Source organism: Eimeria necatrix, genomic scaffold (assembly GCF_000499385.1).
Source record: "Eimeria necatrix Houghton genomic scaffold, Enh_scaff64, whole genome shotgun sequence".
NCBI classification, from domain to species: domain Eukaryota; phylum Apicomplexa; class Conoidasida; order Eucoccidiorida; family Eimeriidae; genus Eimeria; species Eimeria necatrix.
Genome location: NW_013651717.1, coordinates 26,338 through 48,198, shown reverse-complemented (window position 1 = coordinate 48,198; position 21,861 = coordinate 26,338). Strand labels below are relative to the sequence as shown.

The following is a 21,861-nucleotide window of genomic DNA, read 5'->3' as shown; positions in this document are numbered from 1 at the left end:
GAAGAGCTCTAGACAACTCTCCGGCAATTGAGTAATGCACGTTGCACTTGCGTGCGATCGAGGCGTCATGTGAAGGGAGAACCGCTACAGTTAGCTCGGTAGAGATTAGAGCTGTCAGTTTGTTAGAGCACTGCAAAAGAGGCGAACGACTCATATCGCTACGACTTGCGAGTTCACCGCCAAAGATGAGTGGTGCCATTGACTTCTCGTGCACAGCGGGAAACCAGTAGCAGTTAGAAACGACATTGAGCTGAGAAGCCTCTTGGATGTCTTTAATACCTCCAAGACAAAAGTATTTGGAAATGGCTAAACCAATTCATGGAGCAACTACATGTTTTCTAGAGATTTTTCTTATGCATGGCGCAGCCCGATGGCGGCTGCGCCTCCAGGCCCCGTGTAAACATACACTTGACTGTTCCCTCACTGCGCATCTTCCATTTAAAGAAATGTTATTTGAGAAGACTTCTTGTGTCTGTAGCAAGGCAAGCTGTTGTTTCATTTCCTCTTCAGCACTGCACCCTTGTCATCGTTCGCAGACGCCTTTCGGATACTGCGGCGACGCAGCAAAAACACCAAAATTTCACAAGACGCCAACATAAGCACGACGTCACCCTAAACTAAAGAGTTAGGGCATTCATATTTTAACTCAGCTGCTTCTGGTCTTCCCCATTTTCGTGTCCTTCGCACTGGTCTCTGAATGGAACACGCTGTACCATCCCATCACATCGCAGGGGCAGACCAACACGCTTTGCCAAACCTAATGATTAACTGCCTGTCTCCAACGGAAGCGCGTCTGCCATCTTGGATTCACAAACGCGGCTGAACTACAGCGGAATTCGTTTGACATGGCATTTGTCTGATGCGCCCGTGCAAACAGTAAATCCCCATCAGGAGCATGGACACTAAGTCCATGATTTTCCACGCTAGCTGCGCCAATGGATATTACCACTTAGCCAGCATTTACGGCTTCGTCCCCACTCCCAGGGCAGCGAAAGCAGGTTTTGAATCGCCTCGAGCAGTAGTGACTGTGTCGAATCATCGCCATAGAGGCGGCGGCGCAGCAGCATGAGTGGTAGCGGCAGGAGCAGTGGCGACTGCAGTGAAAACAGCAGAAGTGGGTCTCCGGATGCTTGCAGCGCGACGAATAATGTAGTTTCCCCAAGTTCCAGCATCAGCAACTACAACAGGGATAACAGAAGCAGTTGCAGTGCCCGTTCGCCCCTTTCTGACGTCCCAGATGTTCTTTTAGCATCAATTTTGCGTTTTCTACCCCAGAACGAGAGAATCAAGGTTGGATCGCTCGTGTGCAGAAGATGGCTAGGTCTAATAAGGAGCCGTCTGTGTCTATCGGACACGATGATCCACGTCTCTCCCCCGGTGTACCGGCAGCTGCCATCAGAAGCAATTCGGGCTTGTATAAGGACAATAGCTATTCATAGCCGGCATGCAGAGCTGGTCATAAATTCCGTGGATCCTATGGCCATGGAAAATGGAGAGTTTCCAGACCTTTTATTTCTCCGCTCTTTGTTTAAGGAGCTATCGGAGATTCGATCCATTAGTGTATCAGTCGGGTGTCCATTGACTGCACGAATGCTGGGAGATGCATTTGCTGGCGTAGTGCAGCGCAGCGCAACGACGCTAGTGTCCCTAGAGATCTGGGAGGCAGAATTAGCAGAGGCCACTTTAACGGCTCTGGCAGCGACGCCGCCTCCTTGGGACACGTGTGATGAGCAGGCGAAAGAGTTGGGCGACGCACTTCTTACCACAGCCGCAGCACTAGAGAGCACTGTTGGCCCGCATGTAACGCGAAGAGACCACTGTGCAACTGCTCGGCAAGTCATGAGCAGACCACAGGCATCTGGGGGCATGCTCTTGGCTACGGCGCAGGTTCTGAGAGAACGTATGCAACGAAGTACGTGCCGCAGCAGTTTGAACTCATTCGAATCAGAAGCATCAGGGGGCGGACAACAACAGCAACAGCAGCAACGGGAGCGGCAGATGCGTGATTTTCAAGAGAGCCACTGCCGAACTAGCGAAGGCCACTTATCTCGCCAACACGAGCAAAGCGGAGGATGCGTTGAACTTTCGTGCACCTCGGATATCTGGCGGGAGTGGCGCAAAGGAACCCACAAAAGTGAGCTTCGCTGCAGGATTGCTGAAATCGAAAATTGTTGTTGTTGTGTATCCTCAGCAGAAATCGCCTTGAGGCTTTGGCGCAAGTTCGAAGGCATTCGTCTCATACTACCGCAGCTGAAAAACCTTGTGGTGGGGAGCTGGCGGCTGCTCCAACTGCTGCATTGCCCCAACTTGGAGGAGCTGAACCTCACCAGCAATACAGCAACGCGGTACCAAGATACACCCAGCCGACTACAGCAGGAACGGCAGCGACAGCAACACCAACATCAGCAACTGCAGCAGACCCTGCTGCACCGTGAACAGTCAGATTACTCGCACCTCACTTTGGCATTAGAAGAGTGGGCAGGTCGCATGCCGGGTCCCGGTGGAGCACGCAGTGCGCCTGCGCCTTCAGGTCATTCCGAGTCTGCGCTGCAGGAGTTACTGCATTTTCTGCTTCGCAGCGGCTACAACATTCGGCTGCTCCAGGGGAGTTATACTGTGGGAGCTCTGAATGAGTCACTGCTGCATTCAGTTGCATCTGCTGGCAACCTTCTGACTAGCTTGAGTGATCAAGCACCTAGGGCACCACATATCAAGGCAAGACTCCGCCACCTCTTGACAGCAACAGCGCCGCCTGTACGAGCTAAAAGGGGCCAGCGGCATGCGCGCAGGAGCTTCGCGCCTGCGTCCCTGTCGACTGCTAATATCTACGATCCCTCTTCAGTGCCCCAAAGCACTGTCTTTGACCCGGTCATGACGCAGGCGTGCGGCTCGCTTTCCCCGACTGCAACCTCCTCGCTTGTGTCTGGATGTATAGCCGCAACTAACGCTAGCAGGCTGGCAGCGGGGACCGCAGCAGTGCAGACCGCACCGGCAAAGGCCTCAACAGCTCACGAAGCCGTTGACAATGTGCTCTCTGCGGCAGCGGGTCTATGCGCTGCAGTGGGAACTGGCTGCCGTCACGTTCGTCATCTCCCAAACGAATGCTGTGCTGTTCCTTGCGCTTGGGGCTCAGGAGGGGAGTTGCTGTTGGTACTGTTGCCGAGACTGCGAGCTGTACGGACTTCAGATTTCATGCTGCTGAGTTGTCTGCTGATGCCACGGTTAGAAGAGCTGAGACTTCCAGAAACATGGGGCTCAGTTGTCAGCAAACCCATACCTGGTTTCTCGCTTCTCTGGGCATTCCTTTGCACTTACGGAAGAAGCCTACGTGTATTGGATGTGAAGGGCACAGCCCCACCTCTTGCCGCATTTTTAGGGGCTGGGACGACAACAGAGCCACTGCCGTTTCGCATGCTGCCTTATGAGGCTGTGGCAACTAAGGCCCTCCAGCGTCTCCTGCTTGTTCACCGTGCTCATCCCCTAATGGATCCTGCGAGTCTTTTCAAAGCCGACAGATGTGCTGGAACTTTTCCCGAATGTGTGTCCACGAGTGCAGCCCCGACTGCTGCTGTTAGCGCAGGCATTGCAGACCTAGCCGCACGTACAGTATCTGATATATGGCGCCGCCGCAGCACTTCAGTTCATCAGCAGCGATCGCAGGCGCCTAGTGGGGAGCTCAGCGCTCAAATAAGACAAAACGTGGACTTTGCGGATGACCTAGTTGACTTAGAAGCCCACCCATTTCGGGGCGAGGAAGTTCCGTGCGTATCCCATCAACTCGTCACTGGCCAAGACTTAGATCAGAAAGATCTCACATGTAGAGAACGAGATGATGGTAGTGCGAAGCTCCTATTCGGTCTGAAGTTTGGCCAGTTGAAGCAGTTACAGTGTCATTCGAGCTTCCTTCCCTACTTGGCAGAGCCTCTCCCGCAGTGTGGGGCGTTGCAGAGTCTCAATACTGAAGGTGATTCAGATTCAGTGGTATGGTTTGTAGCACTTCTTAAGAATATTGAGAGGCTGTGCGTCAGAGATCCTTGTCTAAATTTGTCCCGACGGCGGTCTAGGAGCCCTCCTCTGGCCCTCGAAACTGAAGATGAAGAGGTTCTGAGTTCAAGGAGTCGACCACAAGTCACCCTACAAATAAGGAAATACGTGGGCACGGCCCTTTTTTTCACACCAAATCTTTCGTGTCCCAACCTCCTTGAACTTCAGGTAAATTATTCAGTTTTTCCACTGCAGCAATTCCATTGTGAAAGTACACATCACAGCCTTGGTCGGAGGTCGCACATTATACTCAATTAACGTCGAAGCCAAGAAGCAGTGGTTTCCCACTTGCGTTGTGTGTGGCGTTTTGAAGGTGCAGCGCGGAGATGATGACTTTGACTCATTTTTGGCAGGGGGAGGAGCTCGTAATCTGCAGGTTCTACGGTACCAAGGCCGTCTCTTTGGCGGAACTGGAGCATCCACCCCACGAACGCTCATGGCATCACAACAACTACGAATAATTCGGAGTACAGAAAGGTCCACTCAGGACGCCCATAAGCTTCTGCAGGCATTGCGTCTCCCGTTGAACTTCTCACCTCTAGAAAGTTCACCATTTGCGTGCTTGAGGGAGCTACACCTGTGGACACTTGATGCTAAAGTTCTCGTTCGTCTTGCCCTAGCCACTGCGGCTGCTGTAAATCCGCTTTTGTCTCTGGCTTGGCAGCGCGTTCTTGATAGCAGGAAAGCAGAGAGGCTACAGCAACTGCAGAGGAGAAAACAGCTTTCCATGCAACGTACACAGACGCAGCGGAACAACGAAGCTGCCCGCCTGCTTGTGCGTCAACGACGGCTGTACGAAGAATATAGTGCACGGCGTCGACGGTTGAAACGTCTGTCTGCCACGATGTCGGGCCGTCAAGCGCAAATACACGGAACCAGTGGAGCATCTGAGTCCTCCCAGCAACATGAGCATCAGGAGACACAAAGACGCCTCGCTCGCGAGCTGAGTGGCATGCGACAGGAGCTGCAGCAGCTCCAGAGACGCCTAGAGTCGTTAGCTAGTGCCAATTTTCGCAGCTCTGCTGGCAGCGCGGCACGGCAAGAGCATCTTCAGCTGCAGCGCTACCATCGATTCCGGGAAAATCTTCAACGTCTGAGGAGGCTCCGCAGCCGCCATCAGCGGCTCGTGGCCCTGAGAAGACTCCTACAAATCAGTGTGACGGATGCACTCTCGTACCCGTTGGAGCCGCTTTCAGGGGCAAGCGAATTTCGACGGGTAGATGAGTCTGAGGCGGCTCGGCGGAAGGTCAGAGCTCAACGAGGCCGGGAGGCTGACTTCGGCTGCAGCCGCAACTGGTGTTTCTGGAACTGCCACAGAGCTGTGGCTGCACTGTCGCAGCTATTACCGCAGTTGCGTAGCTGCGTAGTGCAACAGCTTCGGGGAAATGCAACGTCACTGCGGCTGCTACTGCGAGGACTGCCACGGCTTGAGCTGTTCGCGGTGGAGGAGAGTCCCAAGAGTCGCCTGAGGCAAAGACTATTACAACTAGCTGGCAACTTAGGCTTCACAGTACGTCGAGGCCCACTAGTTATTCCGGCTCTTCACAGCAATCTCGTTAACTGGGGTAGTTCTACAATTTCAAGGCAATTCAGGATCCTCAGCCGAGCGCCTGCTGGAAGAAAAGCAGCGGCGGCATCTGTGGCTGCAGCTGAAGTACTTGTTCGCGAGCTGTTAGAACGTTATGCAAGAAACTCCTCTGGGCAAAGCGAACACACATCCCAGGCACGTACGGAAAATGCCACTGTGTCCAGCACTTCATCAGCCCCTTCCAGAGATACCTCCAGCAGTATTATCGGGCCTTTTCCTGCCCCCTGTTTGGCGCTCCTAGGGCCTGTAGGAGCTGATAGAGCAGCAGCGAGGACTCCAGCAGCGGACGCTCCAATATCGGGAAGCAACTCGGAAGACCAGCAAGTGACTGCCCTGAAGAAGCGCACAATGCCTTCCACGGGAGGCTTTTCTCCACAAGCAGAGCCAGGCGCGTGCTTGCCTGGATTGAGTGGCAGTGTGTGCAGCAATACGGGTAGCAATTCCGGCATTCTTGTTCGGTCCCTGAGGTGCCGCATATACAGTAACAAGTGCTCGCGAGAGTCAAGAACTAGTGCTGTCACTGAGCCTGCCCCTAAACGACGCCGGCGAAGACGCAGAGCTGCAGAAACACCTACCGAAGTACTGCACCAAGACATGCAGATGCTGCGTGGTCTGGCTGAAGAGCTAGAAGAGCAGCTAACTAGCTGAATTGGCGCCACCTCCGCGCAGTGGCAAATGGCATCCATTTTTGTGGGCTGTCCGCGCCAGAGCCATTGCACGCTTCAGGTCCCTACGGCAAATTGTGCTAACTGTTATCCATTGCTTAACGCATTCACCGTAAAGGCGACTTGAGGACAGTCTTGCGCTGGCTCTTCCGAAATATGTTTGTACTCTAGCTGTTTGGAAGTTTACGTCCCTCGATTTGATGCTTCCACTTGAATCGCTACCTAGACACTCGTTGCTTAACCCCGAAGTATTCGACCTAGTAGTCTACTGGCTGAGACTAGTAGCAGCTGCATGGGGAGTGACGCTCGGGGTGCTGCAATGCATCCTTTTTACCGCTAGCGTGTCACCATTTCAGTCTGCTCATCCTGTGCTCTTCTTAATGTAAGGTTTATTGCGGACTAGCCACCCAAACAAGCACTTCTGGTACATAGAGAGCCATTCCCAAGCTTCAAAGGAGTTAATTGACAGTCAAACTGTCTGCTGCAGAATAAGAGCTCCACGGGGATAAGCGTGTGCTGTTCCCGCAGCTAGCCTGCGTGTGTGTTGTCCTGCCTGACAGTTCCCTTTGCTTGGCTTGATGTTGCCTGCATCTTCCGCACTCAAAGGGAGCAGCTCCATTTTTTTAGCCTTGACTACATCTGGCACTGATCTTGTACACATAGTATGCTACGAGTTGCGGGAACGCAAACCAGCACGCAGTATGCAACCGCTACAAGCTGGCTTGAGAAACGTTTGTAAACGCACGAGAAAGACGCTTGTGTAGTTGCACAAATTTGCATCAGTCTTCATGTGGGCTTCTTCACTCGCCTTTGGCGCATGCGACAGCTGACTATACCGACGCAAAAAGCCCTCTGCAAAGCAACGTGGCTCATTCAGCAGGACTAACTCAGTTCCATTCATTTTAGGCAGGCTGTGCGTTCCTGTCTACAATCCGCCCATCACATTTTGGTGCGAGAACCACTTCGTCATCGTCCTTCTTGCATCCGAACTTGGAAAGCATCTGATCTTGCTGGAGGCTTGTAAACGATGAAAGCTGGCGGGACACGACGCGTGAATGCGGTTTGTTGAGGCCGTTAGCCATGGCTGTCAATGCTAAGGCGTTCCGCACAAGCGTCGGTAGTGGGGGCAAGAGCTCTCCTTCCACGAGAACTGGGCAACTCGGCAACATAGTAAACCCATCACGGCCTACGCATACAGTTACGCATAGAAACCAGAGCCTACACGTGAAAAATGGTTCGTGTTAATGTCAGACTCGAAAGACGCTCAAGCGCAGGAAGCAACTGCACGAATCACTCGTATGCATGCCGACGCGGAATCTCATTAACGGGTACGCATCAACATTCCTTGTGGCAACTTCAAACGTCAGTCAAGCTGACGCCACACACCCAAAGGGCTCACCCTGAAGAACGTAGGACTTCGTCGCAACAGTGTATTCCGCGTCCTCATCCAAGGGCACAAAATGGTCGAGACTCGGAAGGCCGTCAGAAATTTGTGCACAGCTCTCCCGCGGTGCCACTTTAACAGTCTCCCTAATAATGCGACTTCCAGAAGGCTTACTGCTGTCAAACTCGAATCTAATCCCCGCAACTTGAAGAAACCGACCCTCTGTCTTGGGCACTTGGGAGACCGCATTCTCCAGGGCTGCTAAAAGCACCGAGCCTTTGCATCTAACCACAGCAATTTCGTCCGCCATTGGCAGCATTGCTGCCAGGTCCCCAAACCGGAAGTCCCCCTTTTTGAAAATGCAGTCAGACCTAATTGTTCCTATGTTAATAAACAAAAACCACCAACTCTGAAGGACATTATAGACTCTACTGTATCGTGCTTAAAAGGCTCACACAGAACACGTCCGAATTCTTCCTACTGGAGTTCTCCCATCTCTCCCAGCAGTTCATGGGCAAAGCTGTAATACTACGTATGGTGTAAGGAATGTGAAAACGGGCAATGTTACCTACCAGAGTTGATGAATGCAATATCACTCTTACACTCCTTGCGCATGAGTTCGCACAACCAGTTGCCGCAGTTGCTTTCTTGAGTGCGAATAATCCGAAATCTTGTTTCAAGGTCGGCGCCAAGTCTCGCGAGTTTCCTCCGCATTTGTTGCTTGAGGTGACGCTCATATTTTTTTACAAGAAGTTCCACGTGCTTGTTCTTTGCAAAGTTAGCCGGCGTGACCCTGATACGCTCCCACTGAACCAGAGATCTCCCTAAGAGTTTCGGGATGACGACGCTGCCGCCTGGACAATCTGAAGGCTTCAATTCACCTGAAAAACGAATACAGCCGATGGCTGCACCCACCAGTTTCTCCGCACTACTATCTGTGGCACGTCCTGGTACATTTGTCTCAAAATACGTGCCACACTGAGAACTGGTAAGGCGCTCCAAGATCAGCTCACTCTGTGACTGCGCCGGTGCGGCAGGCCTGAGAAGCAAAGTGCGTCCTTCCGAATCTCCGCAGGGTTGGCTGTTGTCCGAAATAATTCTCCCTTTGGCCTGAAGCAACTGAGACGCCAGCTCGCTCGGGCTAAGCTCTTCTGCCTGACTGTTTGAAACCTCCTCAGCCACGGCAACTGCCGTGGCTATTGCACTGGCTGTGGCTGCCGTTGGTGAGTCTGTTCCATCCAGTGTCCGCGGTGCAGTTGCGATTGCTGCAGCGGCTATGGCAGCTGCACCAACTCGCTGTCCTGAGTCATCAATTAGTGCAGTTGACAGTAGGTTTGGCTGAGGCGAAGAATTGCCGGGGAATATAGCGATCGCTGTGAAATCGTGAAAGTCTGTTCCTGACTTGACCACAGGTGTACCGCCTGAAAACCGAATAACGCAATATTGAGGAAGGTCTGCCATGCACTCTGCCGTCGAACTCCAGCCGAGAACTGCCTGACGCAATAAAGCGTGCTTTTGTGCCTATTAGGACTTGATCGTTATAATGACAAAAATAGGCACATGCAAGTGAAATGCTCCAACGCCACGGCTTCACGTCGCTGCGTGCTTTTGTTCTCTCGGCTCTGCGTTGGCGGACCTATGACTTGCAATCCATAGTAGTCATGGTCATGACCACCTAAAATAAGGTCGATATCCGGGGCCATCTCGGCAAGCCGCTGGTCATTAGGAGCCCTCATGTGTGTCAAGGCAATGATCACTTCGCACTCCTTCGCTCTCAAGAACCGGCACATCCGGTTCGCCGCTACTACATAGTCAACATATACAACGTCGTCTGCGCTGATGCACGCCAAGGTATCTAACCATTCTGAGCTCGCAGCCAGAACACATAATAACAAGCAGTCGCTGTCGAGTAATGTAGACTTTTCCATCACGGGGATGCTGTAATTTTGGATAAAGCTCAAGCACTGACAGGAATGGGTGAGAAGAAGCCAAAGTAGTTGCTACGTTGCTGCTTTACCTCGCTCAACAAGGCCAATTACACCAATCCGGACACCTTGCCATTCAAAAAGACGATACTTCCATGCGTTCGCTATTGGCTCTCCTGGAAGTCCGATGTAGTCATCACTAGCGGAGTCAGCGACTACTTTGCTGCCAGGCTCCCCACTGGCACCACTGGACGCTTCGCGCTTATCGCCATGGGAACCTTCACGAGATAATGACGTTTTGTCACAGCCATGCATATATCTATCCAGCTTGCGCTGGTCATCCGAACTGGACCGTTCGAAAACGTTTGTAAGCAGCCAAGGAAAATTACATGACCCAATTGTGTACTCAAGCTCGTCAATGCCGAAGTCGAAGTCGTGGTTGCCAAGGCAAGCAGTGTGCACCTTCAGGAGGTTCAAGAATGGAACCATCTGTCGTCCCTTCATGTAAGTGCTCATTAAAGAGGGATTTAGAGCGTCTCCTGCGAAGAAAACAGTAGGGCATTGGTACACCTATGAGAACAAACCTGAACAGGTATAGCCCACTCCAACTGCGAACTCAGCGTCAAAGCCAGACACCCGAAGCAACTCAATCTCTGACGAGAACACGATTCACAAAGGCTAGAATGCTGCGCTCCCTCAGCGAGTCCGAAACCCAAAAAAGCTGTCCTTTGAACAGTCTACCCACAAACTGTGTACCCAGAAAGTTCTATATTACCTGAAAAAAAAACTAAGGGGTGCAAATGACTGAAGCGTTGCATCGCGGTGACAAAACGAGACACGCCGCCGGAACCATCTTCTCGAGTGTCGATGTTGTAGACATCGTTGAAATGTAAAATTACTATTGGGTCAGTCCTGTTGAGAGGTAAGTCGAAGTCGTACCTGTACATAAAGAGACTGCGAGCGAAGCCATGTTATAGCGGCAAGTGGCCAAATGTGTGCATTGCATAGGCAGCGTCACGCTGCTTGACATAAAGCAATGCGGGTGTCACGCACTTATCCGGTCCATCATCTAGCAATATGCAACAAATGCGCAGTGTTGTTTCACAGCGAGTGAAGGTACAAACTAAGCTGTCACGATGCAAGCGAGAGAGTGCCTTCTTCTCCTCACCAAGTTTCTCCAGTGAAGCCTCGTGATGCCTGTCTCGTGATCATCGAAGCCAATCGGCGGATTTCTTCATCTGCTTCTGGCGGTGACTGATCTCCTCTACCCGCTAAACGGCGTCCCTGGACTGCCAGGGCTGGAGTGTCTCGTGGGGGTACGTGCAGCCGGGGAGAACGGCTAAGCGGCGAGGGGCGTTCCTTGCCTCCTCCATGTTCTTTAACCATCTCCCCTCAAGAAGATTACTTTAAGGTGGAATTAACAGAAGCAAAGCGGCAGCTTTTTATGCAGCCCTCCAACCGCTACTGACCTTCAGCACAGCGCCAAGGGAGTGGCTACTGCTACTATAGCTGTACTTGCAAATTCACAGTTAGTGCTTGGTAACCGCCGTTATAATGCGCTCTAGGTCCAAAGCAAAAACAACCCTGAATTTCTGCAGCGCCCAGTGCTACCGCTGCGTTGACCTTCTGCTGAAGCTCCACCGAAGTAGCCAGCATGCGCCCACACTCTATGTTAAAGAGCAGTCTTCAGCAATTTGTCTACCTCGCAAATTGGCTCGTGTTGACAGCAATATACAGCGTGCCGATATCTAAAATCGCAGAGATCACCGAGCCGTCTTCCTGTCCCCCCTGCCACCGGGCTAGAGAAGCTGCTGCCGCCGTTGACTGTGATATTTTGCTAGCCACAAGGTATTCAAGGTGTCTCGGGTTACCGACAGTAATCTCAGTACTAAACGTTGTTTGTGGCTAGTGGTCCACCGTCCTCTGGAAGAGAAATGGGCAGCAGCTAGCTTCGTTCGGCGATTAGATGAGTGTGTTCGTCGTCATCTGCAAAAATGTATACCTAGAATTGCAACGAAGGCTCTGAAATGCGTTGTACTAGCACGCGGCTGGTCTTGCTCGAGGTCTGCTGGCCAGCGATGTCATGCCGAGTGACGAGCGCTGAGCTGGCAACTACATTCCGCGCACAAACAAGGGAGAAATTAAGCTCTGCTCATGAATAACTCAGAATTAATAAAGCGTTGTCTTAATATAAAAAGAGAACTGGACGCCAAACTCTTCCATTTCCCTGTAAACGCGTTAGTGTGCACCACCGACTGAAACGGGGGCTGGCTCGTGGCTAGGGATGTCGTCGAGGTGGAGCCTCCCGAGTTGCTTCTTCCGAACATATGCAAAACTACTACGATTTATGCTTGCTTCTGGATGATAAGAAATAATACGTTTCATTGCCCGTTGTGTTTTAGTGTCGTTGTAGCCAAGCACCAGCTGCAGACAGGAAGGCTCGTTTTCTAGAAGAACAGTATGTGCTGAAAAGATCCATAAACGCTATAGGCTCCTCTCGTGCGCCCTGCTTCTAAGAATATAACTTGCAACTGTGCAGTGTGGGAGCATGCAGTGAATTTACGGCAGCACACATGCGAGCCTCAGCGCCATTATCCTGCAGCGGCATGGTGCTGAATCTCACATTGGCAGCCCCTTGCGTTGAGTATATGCCGAGAAAGGAGAGCCACCTAGGACATTAGTATGCGATAGACTGCCCAAACGAGTTTGTTGGGCCCCGTTGCGCAATTTTGAGCTTCATAGGTCCTGTGCACTAGAAGTGGAGACTAGGTAGCGCTGCCGGCAGAATGAAATCGTAGAGTTGAAGACCTGTGGTAAGTTGGAAAAAAGCGAGTATTGAGTTCCTTTTATCCAGGCGCCCAGCTCCAGCTGTGATGGTAAGGGCAACGGAGTGTCCTTGTATGTCTGCATCCTCGTGGAGTACTGGATATCTAGTAGCATTAGGTTCTGATACTGGGGGAAAAGCCAAAGTTCAGATACACTTTCGTGCCCACAAAACATCTACTTTTTCCACCTGGGCAGGCGCCCATGCCTAAGAGCCTTCCAGGCTCAGTTCCAAGGGATGCCTACAGTTTGTGTGAGAGCCGTCCGGACAGCCTGTATTCAGCGCCACCGTTCGTGCATTTTTCGAGTCTGCTACTTATCTGATTTTTAAGCAGAAGCTATTCGCCAATTATTGTAGTTTATTGGGAGCAGCTCTAGCAGGTTGTTTCCCCGACTAAAATCCTAGTTAACCGAACATCTCAATTTTCTGGCTATCCAATTTGTTGTCTAACCCACCGCATTTAGTCGTAGCATTCGTTGGGCGTGAAGGTGCAGACATCACCAGTTCCACAAATTCGAGCTCATGCTGCTGTAAGCTCTGGGGGATCTGAGACCTCACGCTCATCTCGAATTACAAAGTCAAAAAGCCTCCACGGAAGTCTTGTACAAGATATTTAGAATCATTCTCAAAGCGCTCTTCGTATCCGCTGCCAAGCAAAACGCGTCATCACCTCGGCGAGATATTAGTATAGCTTATGAAATGCTTCTTGCATAGCAACTGGAGTTTCTACTGCACTGCTAACTTCCCCGTCAGTTGGTGCCTGCTAATCATTTTTTGTTCTCAGTGCTTCTGTTACAGCATCTTTGAGCGTCAGCTAAGTTGAAGTCCCCCTTTTGCTTATAGTTTAGTCCATCACCACTTCGCCGTGTATCTACGAAGGCTTGCCTCCGTTTCCAGAGAAAACACGTGTGCAAGTACTTGTAAAGGAGAAGAGGCTGTAGGCACGCATCACCACAAGAACCTGTGGCCTCTATGGAATTCTCCCCTTATCTACTAAACAGCTTCACGTGAAGCTATCTCCTATAGACCCTGAGGTTTCTAAACTCACCTACATACGTTTCTAATTTTTATGTGTGCGCAGAACGTCCACAGGATCTGTGAAGCCATGTGCTGTCTGGTCTCTTCAAACGAGACGACGTAAGCTTCGCCTTGGAGCAACTATGCGCTGCATTGGCATCTAGGAGTCTTCAGAAAATGATATTTGAAAGGAATGGTCGGCATGAATCCGGCGCAGCGGGTGAAAAGCTCGGCAACCGCCACTATGACGGTTTCACAACGAACACTTATACCCAGGAGCCCATGTAGCTCAGTGGGCAAGAAACACTCTCCCAGCATCTTTTTTATGAAACATGATTCCTCGGAATATCCTTCATGCCCTTTCTGCCTTTGCTGCGGCACTGAATACAAGCTTTCATGGCATATTTAGTACAAGAGACCACTGCGGACTGCAAGCACTGTAGGCACAATTTAACAAAGACTAATCGTTTAGTAGAAATATCGTGCACCGCGTCTTCCGCTCACACCCGCGACAAACGGACTTGCGAAGGCATGAGAAAAGGAAAACTATCTCATTTTGCTTGATCAATGCTACTTATCCTAAGGGAAAGTGCTATTGAAAAAAAGTGGCCCGGTCGTGCAGACTCCAGCCACTTCACCAGAGTAACATCCCGTGAACCGTCCGATAGAAAAGCTAAGGCTCTAGCGCATACGGGCTTCTTCTAGTGCGTAAGCGGACTCAGTGCTGCCACTACGCAAAAGGCCTGAGTGTTTCTCTGCGAGATGCATCCGGACACTCCATAAGGAGCCTCCCTTAATCCACACATTTAGTCATTAATCATGTGTGAGTCCCCTTCTGATCCATGAAAGGAAAGCCGCAAAAGAGCTTCCTCATAACTGTGACCCACTAACTTGGGATGACACGTCCGCAACTCAGTTTGCTCCACAGCTCTGGGTGGAACTCGTAGCCGGTTGGCCCTCTTTCTCGCCTAATTTGTCTGATTTAATATCAATATTACATGATTTCGTGTCCTTTCCATGGAGTAGGCCACTATAATTTCGCTGGGACAACCAATATAGTGCCTGTGCACTGCACTTCTCTTTTCGCACAGCACAATACCTAGACCAGTATTAGGCTCCGCTGCTTGCGGTACTTCTGAAGACGCTTCGCCTGGGGCATTTGCGAGCAGCTGTAGGCTTTTCATTGTCACACCTCGTTTCTTCTGAGTAGGAATACCACTATATCCAGCAGTTTGCCAATGAGGACAGCCAGATTTATAGGCGTCGGTGTAAAAGCCACCCAATTAGTTGTGCAGCGCATCAGCAAAGGCATCACTGGCGTACTATGACATCAGTGATGTGATGCGTGGTGGCAGCACCCCTCGCATTGTTCGACTTAGAATGAAAAATCGTGCAGGACCAAGATGCAGCGAACTACTTTAATGGGCTTGTGTTGGCTTTCTCGAACCTTTGGCAGAGCGCTGTGGTTTGTCTGGTGAGCGCGGCCTCGCCTCACTCCTGCGTGGTTCCCTTCTGGGTGGATAGGTAATGGATCCAGGAAGATCAAAGGAGCCCGAATACACCCTTAAAAGCAAATGATTCACGTCTGTTTCTGTTCTGGCCTCCCCGAGTCCTTCGGTGTCCTTCGGTGTGGGCTAGCTCTGTCGCCGGTGCAGCAGGCTGTACTGGTGACACAGCTAGCCTAAATCCCTGGCTTTCCAACTAAACACCCTAGGCTACATCTGCGAAGACAGCCAGGTTTTTCGAGCTACAAATATTTTAATAATGCTTTATGTGTGAGATAATAAAAGTTGAAACCTTACGGGGTGGTACTGGTGGAGCATTATAGTGCTACACGTTACTGTCCGAGAACAGGCTGGGTACGCTGTAATTCAGTTCCGAAAGCATTGACGAATCCAAACAAAGGCGAAAGCTTCAGCCCCCATTTGTCGGAAGCGGCTGGCGAATACAGTCAGTACTATGTTGCTTCTGGTCTTTTCGTTGAAGCAGCGCTTTCAGGCCCGAGTGCTAGAGTCGACGGAGGAATGGCCGCTAGAGCTTGAATACTCGACTCTATCCTACCATTGCTACAGTGCAGCTCAGAAATGGCCTCCAGGGTCGTGTAATTAGAATTGTGCGGACTGTCGCAAGGACTAGAATCATTCAGAAGCTTAGCCCAAAGGCGACCAGGCCCAATATGCTCTACATGCAGCTTGACCTGGGACTTCGGGCTGGCGTGAGCCACTGAAGCTGCAGCGCTCATCAAGGCGGTCACTCAGGGAAAGAGAAATATTTAGGAGCAAACAAACATATCCCTTCGAAAAAGAGAACTATAATAATGATGTTTGAACCCCTTTGATGTTTAAACGGTGTGTTTAGTGAGTGTTGTTAGGTACGAACATACAGAGCCACAACGCTAGACACACGGAGGAGTCAAGCTGGGCATAATGTAGTGTGCGCGCGCACTCACTGCTGCCACTGCGTAGGGCCCTAGATGGTTCTCTGCCAGGAGCATCCCGACGAATCGCGCGAAGACTCTTTAAGCCTATATAATTAACCTCAAGCCATGTTTCGAGTCCCATTTTCTATGGAAAGAGGACTATGAAATATCTGCTCTCTGACTCTGAACCCCTAAGGTGGGTCGGTGTCTGAGCAACTCAGCGAACCCCAAAACCTTGGTAAGTGGTTGGTTCTCCTAGTCAGTTGGCGTTCCTAGCCGGTTAGCGCTCATAGGTGGTTGGCTCTATCTCTTGCTGAATTGATCTGACTTAACACTAATACGACATTATGTGGACATTATGTCGTATTTGTTCCATGGAATAGTTCAGTTAGGCTCACTATAGGCTCAATGGGGAACCACTGCAGTGCCTATGCACCACACATAGATACCTGCAGGTGGCTCCTTCCTCTGCCGCCAGTTCCATGTGAACGTACTGCAACTCTTCGCCTTCACTGGATTTCTAAGTCATCTTTTACCTTGTAAACCACGCTACGCTATGTCTCGTCCTCGCACACAAGCTCTTCCTCACAAGTGGCGTTATCATCACAGACACGCGAATCACATCGGCGTCCACATTGGCGCCTTGATATCACTCCTAGCTCCCCACTTTGTCCTTAATTAGCACATTACATCTGAAAGCCTGCTCCTCACATGCCCAATTGGGACTAGTGCTGCGTTACTGATGGGACTTCCGGACATACGGACCAGCCCTCCTACAGGGCGGTGCGGTGCGGGCACGCACCAGGGGATGAAGCCGGACCCCTGGTCAAGCGAATCATCTGCCGTAAATGCTTGTCTGCATCTAATCAGCTACAGAGGCTAAAACGAACGGAGCATAAATTCTTTGAACAAGGGAAATCCGAGAATCAAGAGCAAAAGACGCATTCAGTACGGCCATCCTGTACAAGCTCGAGAAGGCAGCCTTGTGCGCCTCACCGCCAAGAAAACTTCAGTGTGGGGCCGTAGAGGCGCCTAGCGACGGGGTTGGGACTGGCTTCTGGCGAAGTGCACTGCTGAGGAAACCGTGCATGTGACGGACACAAGGCAGTGCAAAGCCACGGCTGCCTAACGCGTATGACTCTGATTCAAAATCTAGAAAAGCACAGAGCCTTGCTGCTTACATGAGGAGGCGGCAGATCACAGGAGAACTGCTGGTCTACGCTGTTGAGACTATGTTTGTAGTGCACAGGAGCTACTGCTGCGACTACGCTGCTACCTACCCCACGAGTAGGGGCCTATGATAAAGGTGTACCTTCGGCGCATTTCCTTGAAACAGTAGTCCAAATATCACGAAATACAGTTATTATAGTTTTTCAAAATCTGTTCTCTTGAAAATCACCCCCCACTCGGGGTTCTCGCCTCCGAGGCCCTGTGGGGAGGAGGTGTAGTGCACAGCCACTGCAATAGGGCTTGCTGGTGTCCTAAAGAAGATAGCTAGCTAGTGGGCTGCGACGACCCCGCGAGCAAAATTTTGTCTGTGGTTTCCCATCGTCAGCTTCTGCTTGGCGGGCTACGAGCGCCTCATACCGAACTTCTACACTTTGCAGCTGACGCTGATGATGGGCTGCGAGGCCTTAGTGGGCTCTGTTGTTGTTCAGAACTTCGTTCCCACTTTCCTGGGCAACATGGTGGGCGGCTGCTTCTCGATAGGCGCTGTTTACTGGTACAACTTCTACCCCGTGGAGGAGTACACGCACAGGGAGCTGCTGGGGGGACCCCAGGGTTGCCCCATTGCACCGGTGCCGGCGCTATCGCCAGCCCCAATCTCCAGGTATTTACAGGCAAGTCTAGTGTATGCATGCTAATTCGCCGACAAATTGCCTTACTTCGATTCCAATAAGAGGGTCCTGTCCTCGTTCAGTGTTTTGACCCCTTGTAGGTCGCCAGCTCTATCTTCTATGGGTCACCAGCAAGCCCTATTGTTGTGCCTGTGCAGTACAGTGTTCCCCTCAACTTTCTGCGCGATGCCAACTTGAAAGAGAAGTTCCAGGAGTGTTAATGACGTTCACGCTTTCCTCCAAACTGTTTCGCTTTAACTATGAGGAGGTCCCTACGGAAGAGTCCATGCCTGACACTCTACTTCGTAAATGGGCTCGCCCAACAACGTCATTGCCGTCGAGCTTCATGAGATATCCTGTGCTTTCGCCCTTCAACAAACGCTTGAGAAAGCTTTCAGTGATGCCGCTTCCTCACGAGCAGGATTCGAGCTCTCTACCGGTGCCCAGGCTACTCAGTAGCACCCAAGAGTTTGCGAGCAACGTCTGAAACTTTCGCACGTGCGAAATATTTGCACCCAAGAAAAGGCACTACAACGAAAAAATTGGACAAATGTAGAAAAAAAGGGAGCGAATGCGCCTCTTGCGTGGTGAAAGAGATGAACCAAACTGAGATACGACTCAAATGAGGCAGGAGACCAGCGATGGTAGAAGCAGGGCAGCGCTAAACGTAGCGACGGCGAAGGCGAAAGTGAATCGCATCAAAACACATGCTACGATACTGCACACGACAAAGCTGAGTACAAGAAAGAAAGGGGAAATGAGTTGGGGGCAGCGACGACGAGGAGTCCAACCATTGGATTGGTGGAGGACAAGTAGGTAATCTGTTCCATACTCGGCTAAGGGGAAAGGCCTACGCCTGTATGCTCGGGGAGCGCATTCAGAGTCGAACTTCGAGTTCCTTACGGGCACCTGCATCCTGTTCTTCACGACTGCTAGCACGCTGCGATCACCTCAATCATTACTCCAACGAATCGTATTTCAAAAGTAAAAACTAGATTGGCCTCTTGATAGCGCTGCACTTGAAGGCTGCGCCTGAGGGACCTAGCCTTACCAGGAGGAATATAAAAGGCAACTATTCCCAGCGCGCGTCAGTTGTATTTAAACTTGCGGCATATAGTGCAGTGAATTGCGCGCAGCTTGGCTTCTTCATGTTTATCGTGCTGTGGTTTTAAACGTATCTGCACACGTAGAGGTTCTCACCAAAGAAACCATCTATACATTGAAAGGAAGCAAGCATCTTCGGACTAGGCGCATTTTCCAATGACATACATTTTTTTCTGGGTGTTTCCCCGTCCTTGCATGGCAGTGCTGCTTTTTGCAGCGCCAGTGTCTCTCCCCATCCTGAACCCTTTTACCCCGCTTCATCGCACATTGGGCCTAACCGCCAGAGGACTAGGCCCCGTTTCATGGTGACTTGTAGTTTTCTCATCAAACAAATAGTCTGATGTATATAGCACTGAAACAGATACGTGCACTACATTGTAGTGCTGTGCATTACTTACAGTTTGCTCTTTGCCCGGCGGCAAGGTCAACCGAGCAAATCTGGGTTTAGATATTCGTAATGTAGTCCCACATGTAACGTATCTGCCTATATTTTACTCCCAAGCATTTCGCATATTTTCCTAGGTGTTGAGTCAAACTGCTTTTTATAGAATCAGACTCCTGCTCCTCCAAAACTACCAGTAACTTATGCGCATTCTCTGCTGAAGAGTCCACTGTGGTATAATGTGCTATAGCGACTATCAAATTCCGCAGATATGGCTCAATATGGACCAATTTGTTAGGGAAGTCCTAGAACGTACATTAGTGGTAAAACAAGACGGCACAAGAGACGCAGATAATGCCTGCTTGGTCCAGAGGGTTGCAGGACCAGTATGTATTGATATAGCTACCCAGGACAGTCGAAGGTCAAATGAATAAATGCCACTTACACATAGTGGCCCTCGACAGAGGACTGGAGGAGAGAAAAAGGCGGACCACACATGGTAGCTTGGACCTGAAGTTTGGCAACTCCTGGAGCTGTTTTTGCTACCTGGCCAGACTCGTCAGATAAGACACAAAGAGAAAGACAGAGCGAAAGCTGCTGCAAACTTCACATCGAAAAAATGATGTTTTGGGTCGCTTTAAGCTATGAATTGGGGTTTCAAACCTTGGTAGGCACACCATAGTGGGACATGATTGTACCAAAGTTGTATAACCCCACTTCAAAATTCTTGAAGGCATGTTCGTAGAAGAGACTAACCAACTGCGTTAGGGATCTGACCCATTGAGCATATGAAATATAACGACTGAAATGGTCCACCATACAAACACAACTACTGCTTTTAAGACGTATGCATATATGTGCTCAAAAACATCTTGTACAGGCACATATAGGCCTCGAAATGCGCAAAACATTGGGGTTTTTTTCAATTGGATAAAGGAACCAGGTTCCTGACAGCTTATAAGTGGAAAGAAGTACAAAAGCACTGCATAGCCCCGTTCAAACGAGACGTATTTTTAAAGAGGAAAAGTTCCCAACCCTCCAGCCAAGGAGGCTCGTAAATGCTTCTACCCGTTCAAATGGAAAGCAGACTGAATGAGCCCTCACGAACATGTATGCTTGCATTCTTAAGTTTTCAGTCATCAGTATGATGTTCCACTAGACCACACTAGCTAGGAAAAGCTAAACAGGCAGCAGTTGGGCCTTTGGAAGGTCAGTGGCTCCCTGCTGCATAACAGGCAAGAAGTGCACAAGCGAATCTAATGATCTAACAATACAAAACCCTCTTACCAAAACTTGACGTATTCTGTCCGTCATTGTTGTTAGGTCATACATGAAACAATCATTTGCTTCATGCTATCGAGCATGCACTTATCGCCAGACTTTTCTAAGGTTCTGCGTATTGCTGAGCTACAGCAGCTGCAGCTTGTAATTCACGGCCTGTGTACATATCGTGCTATATTAAGAAGCGCAGCGCAACTGCTAGTTTCGGCGTTCTGTGGCACTTCGTAGCCCTCGAGTCTTCGTGCAGCTCGGCCTTCACAGCTGAGGCCACCCTTGCTTCTTGTAAAGTGAAGGGATCTCTGCGATATGTTGCCCAGGCTCCTCACATGTTGCAGGTGTGCTGAACGTAGTGATGTCTACGTCCTAGTGGAGTCCCAAAATGGGCCTTGGCACCGAAGAATGAGATCACTGAACGACAAGCTAAAGCACTTGAGAGAAGAAACGAACTTCTCAATAATCTCAAACATTAAGCACAGGCATCATACTGTTATCTGCCAGCCCCTCCAACGACGAAACCGCACTGTGTACGTTTCCAGACGAACTGCTGCACAGAGAGGAAACCCTAGACGCAGGACTCACTCTGAATTCTCCTACGCCAGTGCTACAGCGAAGGTTAAAAGCACTAACTACCAACCACACTAGGACCAAACAGCAACAATAGATCGCCACTAGAGAAAGTGACACTGCCGCAACCACTGCTGAAGCATCTGGATTCGTGAAGTAGATCGTACTCAAGACCAATACTTTTATGAACGACCCGGCATTACTAAGCGTCTACGACTGAGGCGTTTCTCGTCGACTCTTTCTGCTGGCCTGACACCTGTGATGACGCACCCGCAGTGCAGGGTGTCGAGTGATAAGAATCCAAAAGACAAGGCAGACGCTGGTGCAAACGTTTAGAGCGTTGAGCTAGCACATGCAAAAAGCTTCTGAAGCGAGAGATTTAACGCCGCGACAGCTGCAGAAAAGCCGCTGCTGGCCGCCCCAGCCGCAGCGAGCAGCGGTGCAGCAGCAACAGCAGCCTTGACGTCTGAGACTACAATGACATTGGCAGAGTCCGGCATTCTACGCCTTTGGGTGAGAAGTCGTTTGGCTCTCTCTAGAAGCAAAGGTAGGCTTCCTATGCGGGGCCTTCCGTGTCCTTTCCTAACAGCAGCAGCTTCAGTGGCTGCGTCGCTTGGACGGCGGGGTGCCCTCTCTCCTTGCTGCAGCAGCAGCAGAAGCAACAGCAGCGACGAGGACCTTTTCCAATCATCTGTGAAGAAGAACAGCAGCTCCAATCGGCCGGTGCGGCCTCCCCGCATCGTGGGAGCAACGCGCACGCCGATACGGCTGACGAGGGGTGTAGCTGAAGCATCCACGCGAGTAGGTGTCGGATTTAACTAGAAGT

The 21,861-nt window shown here is 50.7% G+C and overlaps 4 protein-coding genes across 4 annotated transcripts; 2 read left to right on the top strand and 2 right to left on the bottom strand.

Moving 5' to 3' along the window:
* Positions 1–1,065: 1,065 nt before the first annotated feature.
* Positions 1,066–6,280, top strand: ENH_00068600 (hypothetical protein, conserved; the record flags this gene model as incomplete). The annotated part of the gene is made up of 2 exons (XM_013577399.1): positions 1,066–4,212; positions 4,358–6,280. The coding sequence occupies 2 exons, from the start codon at positions 1,066–1,068 to the stop codon at positions 6,278–6,280; spliced, it is 5,070 nt and encodes a 1,689-aa protein (XP_013432853.1).
* A 919-nt stretch (positions 6,281–7,199) lies between these two features.
* On the bottom strand, positions 7,200–10,992 carry ENH_00068590 (nucleotidase, putative; the record flags this gene model as incomplete). Its single annotated transcript, XM_013577398.1, has 8 exons — positions 7,200–7,483; positions 7,697–8,062; positions 8,254–8,562; positions 8,695–9,102; positions 9,318–9,545; positions 9,699–10,145; positions 10,382–10,545; positions 10,775–10,992. The coding sequence occupies 8 exons, from the start codon at positions 10,990–10,992 to the stop codon at positions 7,200–7,202; spliced, it is 2,424 nt and encodes an 807-aa protein (XP_013432852.1).
* Positions 10,993–17,482: 6,490 nt separating this feature from the next.
* Positions 17,483–17,925, top strand: ENH_00068580 (hypothetical protein; the record flags this gene model as incomplete). Its single annotated transcript, XM_013577397.1, has 2 exons — positions 17,483–17,697; positions 17,868–17,925. 2 exons carry the CDS (start codon positions 17,483–17,485, stop codon positions 17,923–17,925), a joined length of 273 nt encoding a protein of 90 aa, XP_013432851.1.
* A 3,442-nt stretch (positions 17,926–21,367) lies between these two features.
* ENH_00068570 (hypothetical protein, conserved) lies at positions 21,368–21,775 on the bottom strand (the record flags this gene model as incomplete). The annotated part of the gene is made up of 1 exon (XM_013577396.1): positions 21,368–21,775. One exon carries the CDS (start codon positions 21,773–21,775, stop codon positions 21,368–21,370), a length of 408 nt encoding a protein of 135 aa, XP_013432850.1.
* Between the last annotated feature and the right edge of the window lie 86 nt (positions 21,776–21,861).